This window comes from Podarcis raffonei, chromosome 1, assembly GCF_027172205.1.
Source record: "Podarcis raffonei isolate rPodRaf1 chromosome 1, rPodRaf1.pri, whole genome shotgun sequence".
Lineage (NCBI taxonomy): Eukaryota > Metazoa > Chordata > Lepidosauria > Squamata > Lacertidae > Podarcis > Podarcis raffonei.
The window spans coordinates 61,074,876-61,099,124 of NC_070602.1; the positions used below are offsets into that span (position 1 = coordinate 61,074,876).

General features: G+C 41.0%; 1 protein-coding gene across 3 annotated transcripts in view; it reads left to right on the plus strand.

Moving 5' to 3' along the window:
* GAS2 (growth arrest specific 2) overlaps positions 1 to 24,249 on the plus strand; it is a 123,746-nt gene that overhangs the window by 54,880 nt on the left and 44,617 nt on the right. For all 3 annotated transcript variants that reach the window (XM_053389339.1, XM_053389330.1, XM_053389348.1), the window contains 3 exons: positions 1,316 to 1,457; positions 16,712 to 16,775; positions 20,122 to 20,266. In XM_053389339.1, the coding sequence (XP_053245314.1) occupies positions 1,316 to 1,457; positions 16,712 to 16,775; positions 20,122 to 20,266 (351 nt within the window). The remainder of the gene's footprint in view (positions 1 to 1,315; positions 1,458 to 16,711; positions 16,776 to 20,121; positions 20,267 to 24,249) is intronic.

A 24,249-nucleotide genomic window follows, 5' to 3' on the forward strand; every position in this document is an offset into this window, starting at 1 on the left:
CTTGGGGTGTTGATGCTGTGAGCCCCTCCATCATAGGCTCAGGTTGTATATATGTGTAAATGAACCATATATCAAAAAACACCACAGTCTCTGCTGTGCTACATTCCCAAAGGAAACATATACACCTAGAACCCCTGGAATATTGCACCGTTTGGAGATTGGAGTGGCGTGCATTAGCTACTGTAACAGCACCCTCTCTGTTCCCAAAACTATTGCATCGCTTCAAGTGGCCCTTTGGGTTTGAATGCTATATCAGCTGTGATTCCTTTGCCAGTAGCTGAGGTTATGTGAAGCTCATTCAATCCCATGTTGTTTGACTTCCTTTCCCCACTCCAGTGTTTTGTGATGCTTCCAAGAAATTATTTGGGACTAGTTTTTTTACCCCTTTTTTCTTTTCACAAGCAATCTATGTCTGGACATGGAGCTGGAAGCTTTTGCTTTTGTGTAAGCGCTTGGCTTACACAAAATCTTGCATTTTATAACCAGATCCAGAACAGAAGCAGATACTCCATAAATCACTTTAATGGCCAAGCTGCACATTTTAACTATTCATTTTTAGTCTTGCTTGCTCTGGGATGAGAAAACTTTGAATGTGTATGGCACTGTCACACCTATGTATCCTGCCAAGCGGATCCCCTCCCCTTGTTCTTAAAAGTTGATGTCATACAAAAACTGGTCATTTTTAGCAGTAAGGCTGAGAAAGTGTATTCATCTCCAGCCCTCTTAAAATTCCAATCATCTATGAGTTTTATACATCCTGTAAGTGTAGACAGAGGCTGAGAAGAGGGGCACTTTCACCCGATCCAACACTCCTTCAAGCCCAGCACATAGGGGGTTTGGGTTGAAGCCCAAATACCCCTCCTCCCCTTACTCCCAGAGGAGTCTATAAGAGACTGCATAGGGAGTCTGGGTAAAAAAGAGGTCAGTCAGGGCTCCTATGCCTTTTGATACATGGACAAGGGAATTTTAGTAGGTGTAGCTTGTCATGCAAGCTAAACTGTCTAAAATTCCCTCTTCTGCACAACTATTAAAGGTGTGAGAATCCAATACTTTCTTTTTCTATCCACCTGCAATAGGTAGAGGTTATGAAAGATCTAGATGCATTTGAGTGGAAGTCTTTCCACAGCCCTCTGGGATCTGTATGTTCACACAATTATAATCAGTGTAATAAAACTAGGAATATTAAAAAAAAAATCCTATCAATTAACTGGAAGCAGGCACACCCTGGGAATATTTACTGAGAGGCATGTCCAAATATTAATAAGCATCCTAAATCATCATGTAATGTATAATTTTCTTTCTGTTTGCATTGCAGATAATGCCGGTGAGGAGAATCCCATGCAAAGCCAATGCACCACCTGGATCATTTTTTGCACGGGACAATACAGCAAATTTCTTATCCTGGTGCAGAGATGTGGGAGTAGACGATACCTGTCTATTTGAATCTGAAGGTTTGGGTATGTGTCAACTCCTGCACATCACAATTTCCATTGTACTTATATCGAAGCATCAGTCATGTCCCTAGTGCTTACCACTGGGGGCAGAATCAAATCAAGCTGTCTTTGAAATCATGACGCACCACTGAGTCATATTTTTAACAGAATGTTCTAGGTCATAGCTGCTTATTTGTTTTAAAATACTGCATTGAAAATACTACAGATACTGCCTTCTATTAAATGTGGTATTACTCTGAGTTGTGATGAAAATGAAAAAGAAGGATGTTTTGCGGAATTTCAAGAGAAAACCTGTTCTAGTTTAATTTCGACCAGTCAGTTTATTCTGCGCCGCAATATTATGGACGCTTATCTTGTGAAAGTCAGTTTCACTGCACACAATGGAATTTCTGTCCTGAATGCATACAGAACACCCAGTGCCACATTGATGGCTGCAGGTCACGGATATTTTGATGTCAATAGTCACTAATCAGGGAGCACTAATTAGGGAGCAAGCATAACTCCACACTGTAACTGAATGAAGGGCCTTAGGCAATGCTTAGGCTGCTCAAAACCTCCTGGCATGCTAGCAGAGAGCTCCACCTGTGGCAATGCACAGTGAACGACAGCAGGGCATGTTGGGTGTGGGAATGGATGAACCACATCAATTGCCCCTTTGTTTCCCTGACAAAACGGCACAACTTTATTTCAGCCCTGGGGCTGGTGTAGTTAATTCCCTCCCGCTACTGTGAGTTGGTAGGAAAGAAGAGAGGAACTGAGCGCCCAAACCTCCTGCCCTATCCTCAATGAATCTGCACAGCTGGGACATAGGCAGATCTCTTTTCCTCTTTGACTTTGTTAGTAGATGTCAGGGGCTGGACTGAGGATGAATGGTGGGGGCTGCCCCCCTTTCTCCTGAACCTTCCTGAGAACAGGAGGGCAGTATAGATTTAGAACAGTGGTTTGCAAAAGGGCATAGTTCAGAGGCTGCAGAGGGGGGAAACTGGGAAATATTGGAAGTGGAATAGCAGGAAGAAGAAACACCAGGGGAGAAACAGCTGACAGACTCAGTGTCTTTGGAAAGCATTCCTGAGCTCCCCTCTCCCAGGACCAGGCGAGCATTGAGGGTAGTCAAACAGAAGGCTCAGAGGCAGAAAGCTCAGATTAGCCGACGCAGGGGTGACGTAGAATAGGAGAGATGTAGTGGGGTGGGACTTTACTTGAAGCAATACCATTATCTAGTGTATACTGCATTCCTTCATCTCTCACTGTAAATATTGAATAAATTAATTGGTAAGAACTTTTATTGTCTATCTGCTTACTGGCTGCCACCGTGGGAGGGATCAGATTCCCAGAAGCTTGACAGTAGCTACTGTAGAACTGGGAAGATGTCTAATTCTGCAGGACTGGACCTCAGTTGGATCACACATAACGTTTTACTTGTATATTCAAAATTGGCATTTTATGAATGAAGGAAGGAATAACTAAATGCTGAAACCATGTCTAAATAATATTGGAACTATCATTCCACTGTGCATAGTTCTTCGTCTTCAGTTGCTGGCTCTTGAAAAAGGAATTCTATCTACATAGTTCAATTAAGTATGCTTATTGGATCATTATTACTGGCATCATTATGATATCCTCCAAAATTTTCTGTATACTTAGCATGTGACTTTGTCAGCTAATTGTATGTTTACTGTTCTCTTATTAAGCATATAAAAATAAATACACTCTGGAGTGCAAGAGAAATGTGAAAGGGGATGTTGCTGTATCATACCAGACCCAGTCACTATACATTTCAACAACAGCCAGAATTCTGTATGCCCAAGCATGGGAAAAATGATGAAGCAAGTAGATTGGTTCTGAGTCCCCCCCCCCCCATTTTTCAGAAAAATCTGGAAACAATGGAATATTATTAAATTTACAGTGATGTTAAATGGCGAAGAAAGACTAGTAGATGGGATTAGTAACCCAAAATGACAATAGGGAATTTGGAGTGTTAGGAAGTGGTGTGGATTATATGTTGATGTAGAGGATTAGTAAAAGAATAGTAATAGTACCCTGCTGTTAGGACATGAATAAGGATAAATATTGGAAGCAGACGAAAGCCATAGAGAAAGAGACAGGCTTGATTTCTGCAGGAATCCAAGGTCATGGCTATGGGAGAAGCAAGATCCTCTTGGGCTGTTAATGCTGTGAGCCCCTCCATCTTAGGCTCAAATTGAATATATGTGTAAATAAACCCTATATCATAAAGACATCACAATTTCTGCTGCCCCTCATTATGAGGAAACCGAACCCTGGGGGTAAGCTCCTGGAACCTCTGGAATCTTGCACTGCTTGAAGATTGTGGTAGCATGCAACAATATTTTCCCGTGGAGGGGAAAAAGACGAACTAATAACTCCAGTAAGCTAATTCTTATTTTAATTTCATACTTAGGCCAAAAACAAGTCCCAAGTGAACTAATAATTAAGCAGCAACACCAAAATTACTACAGCTCTGTAATAACTGCAATTTATTGCTTTGCAGTGTGCACTTAAAACTGTTTAAATGAAAGAGGGATGGTATTACTGCTGGATTGGATCCAAAGTTGCCTTGTGTGAGTGAGTGGAAAGGCACCTTTACTCACACAAAGCTTCACTGACTTCACTCTCCATCCCATCCCACACAGCTGTCCAATGCTGTTTGGGAAGGTTCTCCCAACGGTCAAGCGGAGACTTTGGTGGTGCTTCCAAAGGTCCGCAGTGGGGAGGAGAAAGGGGCAGGAAAGCCATGTTGCATGAGTGGAACTCTGCTCATACTTACCCAGACCCACCCCTTTATTTTCCCCGATAGCATTCATGATCAATTTGCTTACATGAAAATTGTACCATACTACTTAAACAACTTTAATGACAACCCAGACCCTGGATTCATCAGCTGAGGCCCTTCTGTGTGTGCCTCCTTTGAGGGAAGTGTGGAGGGTGGTGATATGAGAATGGGCCTTTTCAGTAGTGGCTCCCCTCTTGTGGAAAGCTCTGCCCAGGAATGTGCCATCACTATCAACTTTTAGGCAACAGGCAAAAATGTTTCTTTTTAACTGAGCTTTCATCCTTTAATTTGGATAAATTTCATCCTTTTGAACTGTGGGATGTGTATCAATGTGCTATTTATTTTGTGCTGGTTTTATAATGTTTTTGATCTTTGCACTGTTTTGCCAATAATTTTGAATCACTTTTGGGGAGAAAACAACCAGTAACTGCAAATAATAATAGTATGTGTGTAGCGTTTTACATATAACTCTTTGCTACATTTGGCAATTCTTTTATTTTGAAGTCATGTGGTTGTTTCCACAAAATGTAATCCTTCTTCCCAAACAATTACTGCTTTTGTTGTTGTTGCTGCTGCTGTTAATATAATTATTTCATCATTTTTTTAATACCAAAGTGCCTTATAGGATAAAAACTGAAATAGCAAACAAGTTCCAAATCAAATATAAGAACAGGACATAAAATGCTCATCCAAATAAAAAATAAATTCTAGCCACTCTACTTTTAGTCGCCAAGAAATAAAGGTGAAGGATTAAATAGTAAGATACAGAAGCTTGGAAAATGACTTTCCAGATTACACACTGACCTTTTTGCTGGCTGAGTCATCCAGAGAACCGAAGCAGAGTATGAGATGGACAGTTTATTTTTATCTTGACCACCTCTGCCTTCAAGAAGCAACAATTTCAGCAAAGTCATAATCTTAATAATATAATTTTTCCTCCTTTCATGCTTATGACAAATCTCTTTTGATACAAAATTTAGGACAACCTTTTGCCTCAAGATTGCCTTTCAGCCGAAGATGAAGAGAATCAATTGTTTGGTTGGGTTTGGAATCAAATAAAAAGTGAAAAGCTGTTGTGATGGAAGACAAGTCTGCCGGAGCACTAAATGAACTCACTGTGCTATCATCAAGAGGCTTCTGTTTTCCACTGCTCAAAAGGTTTTTCAGTGTGTGCAGCTCTTATCTCTATTGCAACTGATCTGTTTGCCTTCCTTTTCGACATTCTTTTCCTTGCATTTTTAATATGTGAGAAGATCGTGCTATCCTCATTCTGTCCTTGGCTTCTAATATTACTTATCATCATCATTACGTGATAATTATTAATGTATTTTATTACATCTATTCCAGGCATTTATATACCGCCCAAGTAAACATGTCCTCCACTCAAAAAGCAAAATCAGTCAAATAAGTACAGCTAATTAACAGCTAAAAATGCTCATTTTTTATTATTTTTGGTGTTGGCATGAGACATTATGACTAGACCACTCCAGCAAAACAATGGTAATGTGATGTTCCCAGCAACCACCCTTTGTGAAATTCGTGTCGAGAGGTCTTCCAGCTGGATGGCCTCTTGCTCTGCTCTGCTCAAAGTCATTATGATGAAGTTAGCACAGCTACTTGCAGAAGTAACAACTTGCGCAAGTTTTTTGAGAAAAAGAATTATTACTGTTTTGGGGGCTGGGTGTGTGTGTGTGAATGTGGGGACAGTTTTTCCTCAGCCAACTACTTGCACTGGTGTTGCACAGCTACATGTTTAGAGAGCTTGTGCCACACACATCATCTCACTTATGGTGATGATGCAGACAATGTGCATCGTCAGGGCTTTCCCACTACCACACAACTCTGGAAATCCACCTCAGTTACAAAGTTGGCCTACTTGAACCTCTGCCCCGTCCCCCAACCAAGCTTCAGGGCCGTAGAGTGTAATCCCATAGAATAACAGCTACCTAGGGTGGCGCTGTGGGTTAAAGCACAGAGCCTAGGACTTGCCGATCAGAAGGTTGGCGGTTCGAATCCCCGTGACGGGGTGAGCTCCCGTTGCTCGGTCCCTGCTCCTGCCAACCTAGCAGTTCGAAAGCACGTCAAAGTGCAGGTAGATAAATAGGTACTGCTCTGGCGGGAAGGTAAACAGTGTTTCCATGCACCAGAAGTGGCTTAGTCATGCTGGCCACATGACCCGGAAGCTGTATGCCGGCTCCCTCGGCCAATAAAGCAAGATGAGCGCCGCAACCCCAGAGTCGGCCACGACTGGACCTAATGGTCAGGGGCCCCTTTACCTTTACCTTTAGAAAACGTGATCCTCAGGACTGAACCTCATGGATAAGTTATCTTCTTATGGCTATGTACTGGATTATTTTCCAGCCTGCAAGCTGCCAGCAACGCACCCCTTGCTTTGTGTAAAATATTTTTTAAAAAACCCCTGTCAATTTCATTTATCAATTGCCATTTGCTCTGACTGAGCACTAAAGAGTGTTTTTCCCCAGGGGGAAAGTGGCAGGACAAGAGGAAGTGTGAATAAGCCAAATGGCAGGATGGAACCTATAGTCAATCCCTCATAATCTTGCTGGGTATTTCACACAGCAAAAAATGAGGTAGAACGTGTTTCAAAACCCAACATTATGAAACCCTTTACTTGCCTAGCAAGTCAGGGCAAGGGTGTGATGGGAAACTAACTGGAATTCATTTCCTGAAATTAAATAAATTATATTTTGATTGAATACCTTTAGACATGGAAGAATATTCAGTTTCCTTCCATTTCCCCATACTTTTCACTGAATACTTGTTAAAGGGAAGACTTGTTATCCCTTTTGGTGCTAGTGCAATTTAAATGAAGAAAAATGGCAATAATTGTAATTAGAAACCTTTCTACTCGCCTCTGCTAGGCGATGTACTTCCCACATATGCAGCAAATAAAAGACAGTGAAGGATAAAATAAAATGTGAAAGACTCTTTTCAATAGTGCTGTGAAATATGTCCACACATGACATACTTGAAATACTGGTATTTGCAATGCCTTATGAAAGACTTTTGTATCTTTGTGACTTTATAGTTCTGGCAATGTGGCGGTTGCCAGGGCAACTCAGCTTTTTCATGATTAGTAAGACAAATAGGTATGAAAAATCAGTGTAAATTGTGAAGGGCATAGCAAATGTTTGTTCTCTCTTCTTTCTTTGGCTGAGTGCTTGTTGAGCACCTTGGTGCACCTGATTTTTGATGTTTGCTTTCCCCTATATTTTGTTCCCCCCCCCTTTTTATATATATATATATATATATATATATATATATATATATATATATATATATATATATATAAACAATACCCAGTTCCTGCTGCTTTGGAAACAACTAAACACTAATATTCCATTTCCCCTCCTGTTTTGACTTTTCTGTAAAAGACTTTCACCTTCTGGTTTATTTTTCTATTTTTTTTAATTGTAAATGCATCACAAAGGGGTGTCTTCACCATGAGAGGGGCAGGACCAGCAGTTTAAAAGAGCAATAACAAAAATGGTGAGGAAGGAAGGTAACTGCACTTCGCAGGCCAAAGAGTTCCATAATCTGGGTAAAGACGTTGAGGAGGCCCTGAATAATACACAAAGTTGTGGCTGAGAATTCAACCCATGAGGTAGATGCAGACCAGTTAGCAACGTGACAGTTGTGGGACAGGCCAGTTGTCACTGCAATAGCAGTTCCACCCACAATCTGGTACAAACTGTCCTTGATTTGGCATCAGTAGGGTGACCACTACCTGTGGATGCACCCAGTCTGGTATTCTGTCTTATCACAGATTGGTAGGCCTATGTGACTTTATGTTAGCAACAGGGGATTTGCCAAACCTAATAGGACTTCAGTGTCATGGCAGTGGCACAAAGGCACAACTTGCGCCACTGTTGTAGCACACGATCACTACTGCTCGATGGTTTTCTGCTGATTTGGGTGGTATTCAACTAAGTTTTACTCAGAATAGGCCCACTTAAATATATGACCATAGCTAAGTTGGGCCTATTCTTTTAAAGGGGTCTACTCTGAGTAACACTTAGATGAATACCACTTAATGTTAATTTATCATAATACTGTAGATTAAAAATTGTGCAGTAAGGTGTAGTAGCAGTAAAATTGACCCGTACATATGTGTGCCACGTGTTCAGAAAGAAACATGTTTAATGGCCTGATGCTTATCTATGTTAATAAGGCTGGTTCAGATCAACCCTACTGCACTTAGGAAATGTGACCTACTGTTTCACAGTGACAACGCAGTAAGCCAAGCTATGGTTTACTAATAGTGACTTGCAGGCACTTTGCCCTTCCCCGTTCCTTTTTACTGCCATGCCACACTGAGCCAAGTCAAGATTTGGCTTAGAATATCGTTCAAACCAGGGCTCATTATTTAAGACTCTCGCAAACCATGAGTTTTAGGTGTGGCAGCCAAAAGGCCCAGGAAGGAGCAAAGTAGTTGTGAACTCCTTTCCAGGAGGTTTGTCGGGTTTTTGGTAAACCACAGTTTGGTTGGCCATGTTGTGCAAACCAGCTCAATGTACTTCCCAATTAGACAGAGTTATATGCCCTTAGAAAATAATCTCTTCCAGAAGATGCAATCAGAAGAATGTACCTCTAGAGTAGTTCTAGGGTTGTTTACATTGTGAGAGACACAGTCAATTTACTTTCAGAAGTTCTTTCTTTGGAGGTTGTTCATTTGTGTTTATTTTCACTGGAAGAAGGTATTTTCGATTCACTCCTTTGCTCAGTACATGGGGTTATTGTCGGGTCACACTAGGAACGCTGCCTGTTGTGTAATGAGTCAGAGATGAATCAGGATTCCTTTTTATCCAGGGTGCTTTTTAATTTGAGTTGCACCTTGAGTGTATAAAGCAAGTCAAGTTTGAAGCAAGTTCAAGAGGTACCTTGGGAAGAATGATAACACAAACAAGCTCTGTGAACCGGGTCAGTTTTCTTGTGGGCATTGTAAATGTGCCGCTTACAGGCCTCTCTGTCTGGAAACAGGCCTCGCAGCATTTGATTTTCATTATGTTGAAAAAAAAACTCCAGTTCACGTTATTTTAAAACATTATGGCATGCCCTGTGGGACTTCTGATTTGCTTCCTTTGACAGCAGCCCCCTCCCATGCTTTTGAAATGCCTCTCAGGTTTTTTTTTGTTTAAAAGGCTTGCCATGGTATCTGGGCAGCTTCTCTTTCAGAAACACAAGTACCAAGCCCCCTTGGGCACAAAGAACTAGTCACACAATTTTTTTGGATCCTCTCTTATGTTTCTTTTTTTCTGTGAAAGAAATAGGCAAAATGTGCTATTGCTCTTCTGTGATGTGGGACAGAACTGAAGTTCTGTGTCCTGGCAGTGGTTCTCAACCTGTGGGTCCCCAGATGGTGTTGGACTACAGCTCCCATCATCCCTGAGTTCTGGTCTTGCTAGCTAGGGGTGATGGGAGTTGTAGTTCAACAACATCTGGGGACCCACAGGTTGAGAAAGGCTGGTTTATTGGTTCATGGCATTTGCAAACTTACTTTACTTATATTGGGTGGGGCTCTTCCACTTCACAAAGAGGCCTACCCCACCTGTAGAAGTTTTCTGTTGATGTTTGCCCAATACAGATGTGTATTGAAAATGTGTTGAAATGTCTTGAAAATAACCCAAGGTTTATATATGTGGTTGTGAATGCAATGTTGTGGGGAAGGGGGGTGGTTGTCCAGTGAAACCAAGAAAAGGAAAAAATGCAGGGGAAAATCAGGTACAGAAGCTTTCTGATATGTTCTGTTCCACACGTGGTATGATACAGTATATACTAGTGGGCTATAGCTGGGCTAAGTATGAAAAATAGTAAATCTTAGAGGTGTGCAACTACTTTGGGCACAGGCTGAATAACAAGGAGGACTGAGGTGATTTTACCCTTTCTGGAGCTGAATTGCAATGTAAACAAAACACTCCAAGTAGGATCAATTGGTTCCCCACAAAGCCTTGTACCTTTCTGTCTCTCTGTTTATATGTACTCTCTGCTTTCTCCTGTTTTTCTGTGTGTCTGTTTTTCTACTCTAGGTCCTTGAACTTTGCTGATTGTGGAGCACTGAAGAGCCCTCAGTGCTTCTTTGTTGGTGTTAAAGCAGAGGACTTTTTTTATTAAAAAAAAAGTTAAAAGCTTAATTTAACTTTAAAAAATGGGCACAGTTCTGCTTAAGGGGGAGGGGGGAATCCTCTGGAGCTCTTCAGCATTTAAGGGCAGCCCCACCTTGAATTGTCTTAATATGGATTATAGAGGAAAATGAATCCCTTTTGTTTCCACTACAAACATCTGATCCAGAGTGCCTATGTGAATAATGCGAAATTCTAATAGTCTGCATTCTTATTATAGCTCTCCATGGACTGCTTCATGCAGCCAAAACTCCTGCTAACCACAATAGGATTGTTTTGACAGAAGACAAATAGGTGTTTGGCTTCCTCACTGTATTATTGAGATCTTCTGAGCAATTCATGTTCAATGAATATGACTGTCCTATATTGTTGAATGGTTATAGGATCTGGAAGCCATGAACGTGCTTCACCTCTTTCTTCAAAGACTCCACGCAGCAAGAAAAGGGTTTGCCTTCAGTTATACTAGCATGCTAATATGTGTGGTTTGTTTTTGGAGTGTTTTGACATGTATATTTTTCCATCTTCAGTGCTTGTGACATTAGCGTACATACACTTATGCATTTATATGACATACATAGGTGTGTGACTGACTTATTTTGATGCAACACATGTTCTTAAAAACTTAATCAGCTTTAATCTTTAAAGCAAGCCACTAAGTGGTCTTTTGTTTTAGCAATAAAATGTGGGAGGAAATAAAATAGTATTCAGTTTGGTATACATTAACTGTTAAGTCCTTTTTGACCCATAAAACCCACCAGCAACATATAGTGACCCACTGTGGTCCTGATTTTCCACAGTACCAAGAACCTGGGAGGCCACTATGTGTGGTTTATAGGTTTTCTTTGACATGTGAATCACATGTTTGCAGCAGTATATTATATTCATCCTTTGTTTGGATACTCTGGAATTTTCTGCATATTCAACTTCTTGATTTATATTGCTTTAAAAATTAAAGATACTGAATGACTATATTTACATTATTCTTTCATGTCCTAAGAGACAAAGGCCCCAATCCAGCTGAAGGCGTTTCTGACTGAGGCTGCAGTCTATACCCATATACATGGGCAAGTCTCATTGAACTGAGCATGAATGTGGGGCATAAGTTCCACTGCTGTTATGATTCAGTTCGAATAAAGTGGAAAATACATGTGAATATTTTCAGACTATTTGACTGAATACATCCCACTGCCCGTTGCATCAGGAAAAGTTTTTTCCTCTCTGTCTGTTCCCCCTCCCCCACAGTTTGTTTAAAATATCCAATTTTTGTATGTGATTTGTCACTTTGAAGATTTTAAAAGTATTTTTGTATCGTTCTGTTATTGCATAAATAGTATTATTTTTGACAAAGGTTGTGTAGTTATATGATTCTTACTATGCTTACTCCTATTTTCATAGAAAACTAGACAATCTGTGGGAGTCAGATATCTGTGTTTAGTAATTCTCACTAGATGATCTCGCTCAAATCCACATAGAAGCTGGTAATTTAGATTTCTATTTAGTAGTGAAATAATGGAGACTGAATCACAGTAAGCAAGAAACAATATAAAAATGAGGAGTGTTAAAGGTGAGGACCTGGAATAGCGCACAGTGAAATAAGTGTTTGGTTGCCGTATCATTGGTGGTAGAAGATTGCCACACAATTTTACTGAAGTTGGGGGTGTAGTAGGTGGAAGAAAGGGCTAAATGCATGAAATTTTAGAAAAAGAGAGCTGTAGCAACTCCATTAACATTAGCAATGTGTGTAGGATGAGCCAGGATCAACTAAGTATTGATAAAGATTGGGGAGATATCAACTTCAGAAATATGATTTGGGAGTAGAAAAACTACACAAAGTACCGTATCCTGTCTTCTTTATTTTCTATCTTCTGGGTTGTATCTTAGACTTAGAAACACAGTCCCTCCCAACATCTTCGCCTCCCATTCCTCCTTCACAAACAGCTCTGCAAGTTCTTCTCTGACTCACATTATCTGACCAATCCATTCTGAACAACCTTAGCCAAACCTTTCCTTTTCCTTTATTGCCACACAGTTTCCCCCAAGTGCATTCTTATCCTTCCTCCTGTTGACACGTCCAGATAATATAGATTCCTGAAGAAATACAGACAGGAAAGGAAACTTTATTTTCTGTGTAACATACTGGCGCTAAGTGAAAGTGCAACAAGGAGGAGTTGTAGCAGTAGCAGGTAATCTTCTTCACCAACACCACTATATAACGGAGATTAGGACTATATTTAGAAGAGGCCATGTTTATGACAATGATTGCTCCAGGGGTTTGCTTGAAATGTATTCCACAGAAACTGCCTCTCAGTGAAAGTTAAAACTTTTACGGATAAAAATGTCACAGTTGGAATTTGCAATGTGTGCAAGCAGTCCAATGAATACAGTACTATGTTAGTGATATCTGATTACAGTGTATTAGGATAAAGGATATTGATTAATTTATAGCAGAGATGGGAGTCCTATGGTCTTCCAGATGTTGTTGGACTTCACTTTCCAACAGTCCCAGCTAGCACAACAAATGGACAAGGATAATACCACTTGCAGTCCAGAAACATCGGCAGGGCCACAGCTCCCAAGCTCTGATTTATAGAGCCCTTGGATTATTAAAAGCAGTATGTATTCTATATCTGTAGTGGCCAACCTTCTTTACAACTAGGCAAACAATAACATGCTACTGTTGCACACTATAGTACATATGCAGCCCTCTGTGCTTTGGCATGATTTAACCACTAGTCTACTCACCTGGAGAGCAGGCAGCAACATAGTGGGAAGGTAAACGGCGTTTCCGTGTGCTGCTCTGGTTCGCCAGAAGCTGCTTAGTCATGACCTGGAAGCTGTACGCTGGCTCTCTTGGCCTATAGAGCAAGATGAGTGCAGCAACCCCAGAGTCGTCCGCGACTGGACCTAATGGTCAGGGGTCCCTTTACCTTTACCGCTCTCCAAGACAGCAGCAAATCCCAGCTGGCACCATTGCTGCATGTTGAACATCCAAGTTCACACACTCCTTTCTGAACATGTTTGTTTCCTTTTGTTTATTTGTAAAAAGAATTATACTGCTTAATATAACCCCCCCAAAACCCTCTAAGTGTCTTACATGAAAACAGTAACAATTCAACAGCATTCAATAAATTATCCTAAAAGTTTGATAAAAATCAGACTAAAAACAAAACCATGCTCATGGGTGGGGGTAAGTAAATTATGTGGAGTAATATTATTATAAATATACCATGAATCAGGTTGATTTTACTACAAATTCTATGTTTATTTGGACTAATTCAAATGCCTCAGTCCCGTGGATTTCAAAAGAACCCCACTAGTGTAGGCAGCAACTAAATGACTCATAAAGGTAAAGGTAAAGGGACCCCTGACTATTAGGTCCAGTCGTGGCCGACTCTGGGGTTGCGGCGCTTATCTTGCTTTATTGGCTGAGGGAGCCAGCGTACAGCTTCCAGGTCATGTGGCCAGCATGACTAAGCCGCTTCTGGCAAACCAGAGCAGCGCACGGAAACGCTGTTTACCTTCCCGCCGGAGCGGTACCTATTTATCTACTTGCACTTTGACGTGCTTTCAAACTGCTGGGTTGGCAGGAGCAGGGACCAAGCAATGGGAGCTCACCCCGTTGTGGGGATTCGAACCGCCAACCTTCTGATCGGCAAGTCTTAGGCTCTGTGGTTTTAACCCACATCGCCATACGAAATGGTTATTGCAGACAGTATACTAATATTGCTACTGATTCTTGGGGAGAAATTATTGTAGGCTCTAAGTGTACACCAGCTGCACCAGTGTGCATGCCAGGGGTTGGGTCGCCACCTAAAATATAATGAACTCTTAAGAAGATGCAGTGCTTTGGGTTGTGCCCCATGTAACTCCCTCATTACATTAGAGTTGGCATTGGTATGGAACTAATAGCATTGCTATAGAGCCATGATGATTTTGGCAAATGCGTGTGTAAACAGCAATTCTGTTTCCAGAAAAGAATTCAGTTACACTATGCTGCACTTATTGTATCATATAGAACTCCTCCCTCCAAATTTCACATGCATACCCGTGTCGGTACTGACCTCAGGAATGCTAGCAATTTTGCTTTTAACATATCGGCATACTCTTATCACTTCACCAGATACTTGGTATTTTTTAATAGTTGGCTAGTGCCTGCCCTGTCTGTCATGCTCTAACAATGATTTCACTCTCTCACATTGTTCGTCATGAAATGCATGAAATGTGTCTGGAATATGTGAACCAGCTGCACAGCAGCACATTCCTTTTCATCAGAGAAGCAAAGCTCTGGCAGAAACTGTCTCTCGCCTGTTCAGTTGTCTCATCATTCCGTACTATGCCATGTCTTCAAATGCTGCATCATTAAAATAAATTAATAGGACACGTCTGGATAGCTCACATCATGTTTCAAAACTTTGAGGTTTCTTGTGGTGTGATTGCGTCAGCGTATCAAATCTCGTGGAGTTCAAACCATGGAGGACTATAGCTATGAATGAACACTTAATTTAATAGATTTAACCACACAAGTAAGCATATCTAATTTTTTAGAAGAAATTGTCCCATTTGTATCTGACCATTGTGGGATGGGAGCCACTTGATTTCAGCATGGTCCTGTGTCACACCACAGAAGGAACAGCTGTAAAGAGAAACACTGTTGTTTGATATGGCGCAGCACACCCTTTGAGAACCATTGCATTACACACTAATAATGTGTGAAGGGACTATAGTTGTGTGTGTGTGTGTGTGTGTGTGTGTGTTCCCTCTTGCTAGAGCATTTTTGGTCAGACTATGCAGTGGAGATATGACATATTTTTGATATATTGCTGTCTGATGATTGTTAAAGTATTGCTTTTCAAATATTGTCAGTTAGCTCCACTGATGAAGAAGTTAATAAAGGCTCTTTCCATTGAAAGAGTTGTATCCAATACCAGTCCTACTCACAACAGACCCATTCATTTCAGTGGGTTTATTTTATGTATAAATAAACTAAACTGGCAAAATCATTATTCATTCAATACATCCAATCTACAATATGCTGCCTTTCTAGTTGAATGCCCCCAATATGTTTTAAAAATGGCCTGTATTTGGTCAACCATAAATCTGAGATGAGGATACTCTAAGTATGGGAAATCTGTGGCCATCCAGATGTTGTTGGACTTCCATCATTCCTGACTATTGGTCATGCTGTCTGGGACTGATGAAAGTTGAGTTCAACAACATCTGGAGGGACACAGGTTTACCATTCCTCCTGTAAGCATTTCTTGCGGATGTGCTAGGATTGTTTGTTTCATGCAGATGCAAGTCTTACGTTTTTATTTGAGTGAATATTAAATAAAGTCATTGCCCCCATGCTTCTAGCTACAGACCAAAATTCTACTATCTCATTCAGTTTAACACTCAGTACCAAAAAATGTATATATCATCAAATAAATATTATTTGGATTCAGGAAAAAAAATTCTGCTGAGTGCCCCAGATATCTATTGATGTTCAACAACAAGTTTAGGTTGCATGTGGAAAGAAGCATTGCCTGTTCAGAATAATTTTTGTCATTATTATCTTTGATGCAATATAAATGAATGAATGAATGAATGAATAAGATATCAATTCTGTTAATCCTACCCTGCCTCAAAATCTCTTATTATATTAACTCATTCTGAAAATATAGCTTATAACAGCCTTTCTTTCATCTAAAAACATCATTAAGGAGTCACCATTTTTTATTTTAAAAAATCTTGATAATATGATTTTATTACTTAAGCCATTAGACTGCAATCCTACACCCACTTATCTAGGAATAATCCTAATTAATCTCAGTGGAATTCAGTTTCGAGTAGAAATGTTTAGGATTGCACTGTTAATCATCTGCATAAATTTGCATAAGAATAAACCATAGGGGCCATATCCCAAGCTCCCCTGGTACAGCAGATTTCTGTGTGTGCAACTGAACTTCCTTTTCCTCTCCTGTCCCCAACTAGCACTCACACTCTTCTGGAGAAGAAGTGGGGCACATGAAGAGAAAAGGAAAATTATGCACATGGAGCCTTAGATACAACTCTAGGGCTGGAGACAAGAAAGAGGACTCTCTAGGTGAAACATCCATGCGTCTCATCAAGTGTCATCTTAAAAGACCCACTCTCACCCCTGTACGAGAGCAGAAGTACTTCTAAGATGGCAGCAACATAGCCATTCTTTATTTGATTGTGTTTCTGTGTCAATAGTTCAGGGCTGAAGCCTTGAGGTTCAGGACCAGCAAACAGACTGGTACATCACTCAGATACATAAAATATCTCTTGTGTAAGTACTTTCTGTCTCTTCTTATTTTTTTCAGTCCTCCACAAGCAGCCCAGAGAAGTGTGCCTTTGTTTGCTCGAACTTGGAAGGATTGCTGCAAGGTAGGCAAAAGTATTTGAAGAACTGAGCAATATTTGCATTTTTGACAGCAACAGCTATTGAGAAAATGATGGCTTCAGCAAATTTATATTGGCCAGGATCAAGACAGATGTGCACCTGAGGCTGCACAGGAGCTTATTGTGGACAGTTGTTGAAACAAAAACAAGCCTCCTTTAATATGGTTGTCTGCCATCTTTAAACCAAGGCAAGGAAACCAGTATGAAAACAAATTAAAATTAGAGCAGTCTTTCTAAACCAGATTATTTTTATTTTGCAAGTTGAAACATTTACAGCAATAACTGATTCTGTTTTTGCTATATAACTGAGTTAGTCAAGTTCTCATTCCATTGGGATGATTGGGCTGCTGTTGATATGTAAATAGTAACAAGATGATGTTGATAATGATGGTGATGATATATTTGGGTCATCTGAAATAATGGATCAAGTCATTGTTTGTGACTAGCCAATGTCCTTACCACTCTACTAAGTCATCTGGCACATATAAAAGAACTCAGGGGACAGGAAAAACATGTCCCTCATTTCATTCTCTGAGAATCATGCTGCTTCTGAGAGTCTTGAAAGCATGGCATGAAGTGAAATACTGGCACCCCTCCCATTCCCCCAAATTCCCTCGTGCATACAAGGTGGTTTATAAAATGGCATTGTGATATCAGCCACTGAAAGCAGTGAAGGACTGGCTGAGCTAATTGTGTGAGATGAGTAGATGGATTTTGCGTTGTCAGTTCGACTTCTAAATTACATTTCATTTTAGTGCTTCACCCGTATACAGTCATGTGTGGATTTAGTTCTACCAAGTTAAAGGAGCTGGAAAAGTTTGTGTTTTGTTTCTTTGAACTGAGAAGGAAGGATTGTGGCTGGACAGCGGGAAAAACATTTAAATCCATCTACTCTGAAGTATGAAAAATGTGGTAGGTCAGATTGTGTAAAGATGCAGGGAAAAAAGGATCCGCATTCCTTAAAAGAGTACAAGAGCTACATCTGATGAGTAAGGTTGCATGCAGGTGTAGAACCAAGGCCCAGTGGGAACTGAGTGATTTACAGCCTGTCAGCGTCTGCAGACAGACAGGAAGTCAATGGATTATATATATAGGTGTTTGCTCCAGCCTAGGCTGATATTTCATTAAACAGAAGGGACTAGCTAGCAGCTACTACAACCCAGTATGATTTCACTTGTCGGTTTCTCTATTTTTTTTCCCAAGGGTCAAAAAACATGTTCATAAAATTTGAACCATAGTGGTAGCAATCCTCTCTGTGCATTGAGTCTTTTGTTTTTATACCATGGGAGGTTTCTCATGTCCCAGCAAAACGTATCTATTTTCATTGTTTGAGAGTTTATTAAAAAATTGGGCAGTGGGGGTAGAATTTTAAAATGTAAGAGATAGAGTGCTAGTTTTGGACTAGAGGATCCAGGCCTAATCACATTACTATTTCACAGTTTAGTATCACAGGTCGTAGCAAAAGGTTATAAAATGCTGTTTTTTAAAAAGAAATATCTCCATCATATTGAAACATAGGAAGCTGCCTTATACTGAATCAAACCATTGTTCCATCTAGTTCAGTATTGTCTTCACTGACTGACATTGGCTCTCTAGGATTTCAGGTAGGGGTCTTTTTCCAGTCCTACCTGAGGCTTGAACCTTCCACATGCAAAGCCAAGCTATAGCCATTCTCCTATTGCTATACTGTAAGGTTGATCAAAAAAGGACATTCCCTTCTTGTGCCCCCTTTCCCCCTTTCATTTATGATTGTGGGAACTCAATCAGAGGAAGAATTGTAGCTCAGAAAGAGTAAACATGTTTTGAATGCAGAAGAACAGTTTGGATTTGATATCCCGCCTTTCACTCCCCTTCAGGAGTCTCAAAGCGGCTAACAATCTCCTTTCCCTTCCTCCCCCACAACAAACACTCTGTGAGGTGAGTGGGGCTGAGAGACTTCAAAGAAGTGTGACTGGCCCAAGGTCACCCAGCAGCTGCATGTGGAGGAGCGGAGACGCGAACCCGGTTCCCCAGATTACGAGACTACCGCTCTTAACCACTACACCACACTGGCTCTCAAGATCCAGAACTCAATTTGTAGCATATCCATTGAGTATTAAGCAGCAGGGAAAGACCTCTGCCTGAGACTGTGGACAACCAAGACTCTGCCGGTCACAGTAGGCCAGTGATGGCCAAACTTGGCCCTCCAGCTGTTTTGGGACTACAGTTCGCATCATCCCTGACCACTGGTCCTGTTAGCTAGGGATGATGGGAGTTGTAGTCCCAAAACAGCTGGAGGGCCAAGTTTGGCAATCACTGCAGTAGGCAATGCTGGGCTAGAAGGACAAGTAGCTGGTACAAGGCAGCTTCTACAAATGGAGCTACAGGAGTTCATTGAATTTTCTGCATTTCCCCTTAACTGCTCATGGACGTGAGATGAGGAGCCTCCTGCGAAGAATCTGTTCTTTCCTTTCTTTGCCTCCAGAATATCTTTTTTTCTGCTGCTGCTGTCAGTTTTCACTGGTTTTCCATAAAATAGGAGACTGTCTACAGTGACAGGAGAACCCCCTTCTGTGTTTTTGTAGCTGGCTGGCTTTATACAAATGTAATATAATCAAAAGCTGTAAAAAAATGCTAGTCATAAAGACTAGCCAGTGTGGTATAGAGGTTGGACTAGGGCCTGGTAGACCAGGGCTCAAATCTCCTCAGCCATGAAGCTGAATGGGTGACCTAGGTGCAGGCACTGTCTCTTAGCCTAATTTACCTCAGGGTGTTGTGCTGATAATATGGAGAGCAGGGAGGACCATGTATGTCACCTTGAGCTCCCATACCCTCCAACATTTCTCCGATGAAAATAGGGACGTCCCATTCCATAAATGATAATTTTACTATTTATACCCCACACATGTTATTGGCTTGCCCCAGCTTCCAACATGGATAATAACATAATAAAACATTTTAAAAAATTGAAAAAACTTCCCTATACAGGATTGCCTTCAGACGGCTCAGGGTTGGATAACTCCATACCCTCCAAAAAATTTCCAGTGAAAATAGGGACATCCTAAGGAAAAGCGGGGCATTCTGGGATCAAATCAGAAACCAGGATGGCTTCTCTAAATCAGGGACATCCCTGGAAAATAAGAACGCTTTGAGGGTCTGAGCCTATTAGAGCAAAGAGTGTGCTCCAAGAGTGTTGCTCAGCTCTAATACTGGAGCTAGCATAAAGCATGAAATCAAATACTGTTATAATGATTTTAGGTTTTTTTTTACACTTTTCATAAGGCAATGTAACTATTATTTTTAACCTGTTGGAACTGGTTTTGTAAGCACTGGTAACCTTCTGCATTCAAAGGTTTGGCGTGGAGCCTCCTGGATTAATAAAACTGGAGAAAGAGATTGAGCAAGAAGAAACACTTTCAACCCCTCTTCCGTCCCCCTCCCCCTCCCCCTCAAAGTCGCCTGGCAAAAAGAGCACAGGGAAACTTCTGGATGATGCGGTAAGTGTGCATTAGCAGGCCTCATGCAACACATCTTTCTCGACAGGTGATTGGTGGGGAGTCTCCCTCTCCCACTCTTGGTAAGGTATATTGATGCACTGGATAAAAGAACTATCCTCAGTTTGAAGTAACATCTGCGAGAAATGAGGTTACAGGGAACCAGACAGAGGGCCTTCTTGGTAGTGGTGCCTGCCCTGTGGAACACCCTCCCATCAGATGTCAAGGCAATAAGTAACTATCTTACTTTTGAAAGACACCTGAAGGCAGCCCTGCTTAGGGAAGTTTTTAATGTTTGACGTTTTATCATGTTTTTAATATTCTGTTTTGAGCCGCCCAGAGTGGCTGGGGAAACACAGCCAGATGGGCAGGGTATAAATAATTATTATTATTATTATTATTATTATTATTATTATTATTATTATTATTATTACATCTGCTCTTCAAGAAGTTAGTTGATAGCACTTGTTAGGGAGTGGTTTACTGAGAGCTAGTCTGGAAAAGTTATGGTGCCAACTCCCCATCTAAATGGCACTATGCATTTTGAACTAGGACTCTTTGAAGTAAGTCCCAGCCAGTATAGTAATTTCTATTCCTCACTTACATTCTTCATCTAAGGAAATTCAAATTCATATATATATATATTCATATATATATATATATATATATATATATATATGGTTTGTAGTTTATTTTGTGCAAGGATATAGGTAAGCAATGGTATTTGGAGAAAATGGTGAGGAAAGAAAAATGAAGCAAGTGAAAATGGAGAGCCAGTTCAGCAGAGAAATAATATGGGATGCGGGACAGAAAGCATGACTAAAAGTCTTTTTATAATAGCTCAAAGCACACAGATGTTCTACCCTGTGAATGCTGAAGCCTGTGAAAGATACATCATGCAGTGGGTTGTATCTGACTGAATCGTTCTCAAAGTGGACTTGTTGTAATGAGTGGCCTCAAGCTGGCCATGTTTAACTTAATTCTGATAGATTTTAGTGGGCCTAGTCCATGAGTATGAATCGGTTGAAGAAACCCTCTGGGTGGAATTCAATGTCACACTTTTCCAATAGTTTTGTCTGTGCAAGTATCCCAGCTTACCAGATGGAACAATACCCCCTCCTGCCAGGTGCTGTTCAGGCAGCTCTCCCAACCCTGCCAGAGCCAATTGCAGGAGGTATGTGGGGACTTTGGGGAAGGAGGGGTTCTGCTGATGCGGCTGGTTAGATGAATCTCCCCACCCCAAATCTCTGAACAGTGAGGGGATCCATGGGTTCCAGGCACTTACCCAGGTTTAGTTTCCTTGGAATGAAGGTCATCAGAGACTGTGGTGTCTTTAGGATATATTTATACAACCTGAGCATAAGATGGAGGGATCATAGCATTAATACCCCAAAAGATCTTGCTTCTCCACCAGTCACAGTTTTGTGTGTAGCACAGAGCAAATATGCCTCTGTGTCTAGCTTCCAACCCGCTTTCTCCCTGGATCACCCATCCACTCTTGCAGTTGTTCCTCTCTACCTAGCAGCTAGGTGTGGGAGTGAAGGCCCATCCATTTTTTCCATGGCACAGAGCAATTTCTTTGGTTATACTAATCCTGGTCCTGAGCTAGTTAGCCACAACCATTGCCTGGAGAAAGGGACTGGTTTGGCAAGCTCTCATACCTACAAACCCCCACAGATCCAGGAATCCAATAACTGGAAAAGTCCCTAGGAATCCCTCAGACTGACCATTCAGACTGATAACAATACTGATAGAAGCTTAAAACACATACACATACTGCTGTAAGGCAGTGCAATTACATACCAGTGTGTGAACACTTGAAGGTGGACCAAGTGGAAGACCAAAGGTCACAGGTATAGATATATTGTGATATAAGAGCAGGGAGATGAGGAGGAGGCAAGGTTGCAGAGCAACTTTAAAGGTAAAGAGAAGGAGCCTGGACCGGGGAACAGAGACGAATAATAATAATAATAATAATAATAATAATAATAATAATAATTTATTTGTACCCCGCCTATCTGGCTGAGTTTCCCCAGTCACTCTGGGTGGCTTCCACAGAGACCAAAAATACACTAAAGTGTCACATATTAAAAACTTCCCTGAACAGGGCTGCCTTAAGATGTCTTCTGAATGTCAGGTAGTTGTTTATCGAGAGAGGAAGCCATCAGGGGGTTTAAGAAGGGGTGTTACATGACCGGATCAGATCCGTATTGTGAATGTGACTGGCTGCGGCTTCAAAGTCCCAAGCAAAGATCTTTCCAACCCTGCTGCCTCAAATGCTTTTAACTGGAGATGCCGAGGATGATTGAACCTGAGACTTGCTGAATGTAGTTCATTGATGCATTTAACCTATGCAGTAACATTCACTTTTCACTCTTTATGGAAAAATCACACTGGTCCTGAATAGGCAGTGTTCTGAACAACCAAGGGTTAAACAGGAAAGTAAAAAATGTATTCTAAAAAAAGCACTTGTTGCTATGGCAACTCCTATATCACATGGTGGATGTGCCACCTGGGAGTTACAAAGCGCTCCTTGAAAGCCCCTGTGCCACTCCTGAGCTACAATGAACAGATGGAATTTGGTGTATTTAACAGTGCTTGTGAAAGGTAATTTGCTGAAATGCAAACTTGGTTAGCTTTAGCACCCCCCTCCCCTTCCTGGTTCTTTAACTTCTCAAAGTCTTTCACTGTGGCTGCTAGAGAAGGACTGAGACAAAGCATAGAAGAGGTGACTGCAATTCCTGTGGGTGAAGAAAAAAGAGCTTATGAAGTCTGATTTAAGTGACCTCCTTTAATTTACAGAATATCAGCAAAACGCAAACACATAAAACTATTTTATCAATTCTAACAAAGACCTCTCAGGTGTAAATTAACATAGTTGAAAATCTTACAGCAGTCTCCATATACACAAAGTTACAGCAAGACTGAATCCCAGCCTCCAAAACGCATCTTCTTTCTAGATTTCCTCACAGTAATATTGCTGTGGGTTTTGGGAAATAACAAGAGCAGAGTGAAAGGCTTCATGACTTGTTTGGTTTGTACTTTCTGTTGCTCTTCTAAGGCTAAATAGCGAAATGCAAGCGGGAAAAATCCTCAAGAATTGTTTTGATGCTGCTGCTACAAAAGTGGGTGGGGGAGCCTCCCCTTTCTCCTTCAAAGACCCTCCAGCATGTAGCAGATCTTTGTTGCAAAACTGATCATGCAGAGACTCAGTTCATGTGTTTTCCATCCTTTTGAGGCTAGTGAAATCAGAGGGACGTGGGAATAGTAATGATTGGAGGCTCTGGTTGGCAATGGAAGCTATCTGAACAGAAGGAGGGGCTCATGCAATCATTGAGAGCCCATGCCATTTCCCTTTGAAAAGATGTTGGATTTATATGTCTGGTTTAGTATTATCAAGAATTTCATCAGGTTGACCAGCTGAAGACTGAAGAATACATGCCGCCATTTCAGTGCCTGCTGTCTTAAGACTTTGTACGGTGAATGTGCACATGTGTCCATTTTAGGTACTAGGTCTGGAACAATTTTCTTCATTGCTTGGATGTAATGGGGGGGGGGGGGAGAACCAGGCTCAAATTTCCAAGTGTTGAAAGTTCTTTGTTCAGACCATTAGAAGGAGTCAACATAGCACTGTCTTCATGGCATCCAGAGTGGTGATGGGCCCCACTTTACAGAGGATATTCCTCTATTTGGAAAGGTTGCCAGAGGACAATCCTATAATTGAAGGTGTTTTCTATTTAATGGCCATCCAGTCCAAATCTTATTTAAAGGCAAGAAACCAAAAAAAGAGAGAGCAGGAGAGTTGAAGTTGCCCACCAACCCAGTCAGCAGACTGAGCAGGCACACCTGTCGCTGATGCGTTCCCTACTAAGAGATGCAGTCTATTTCAGTTTTTTAGAAAGGTATAGTAAATATTTCTGAATTTGTGTTTATAAACAAAAATGCCTTATGCAAACTGGTGTCCTCATTTTTGGCAATGCACAACT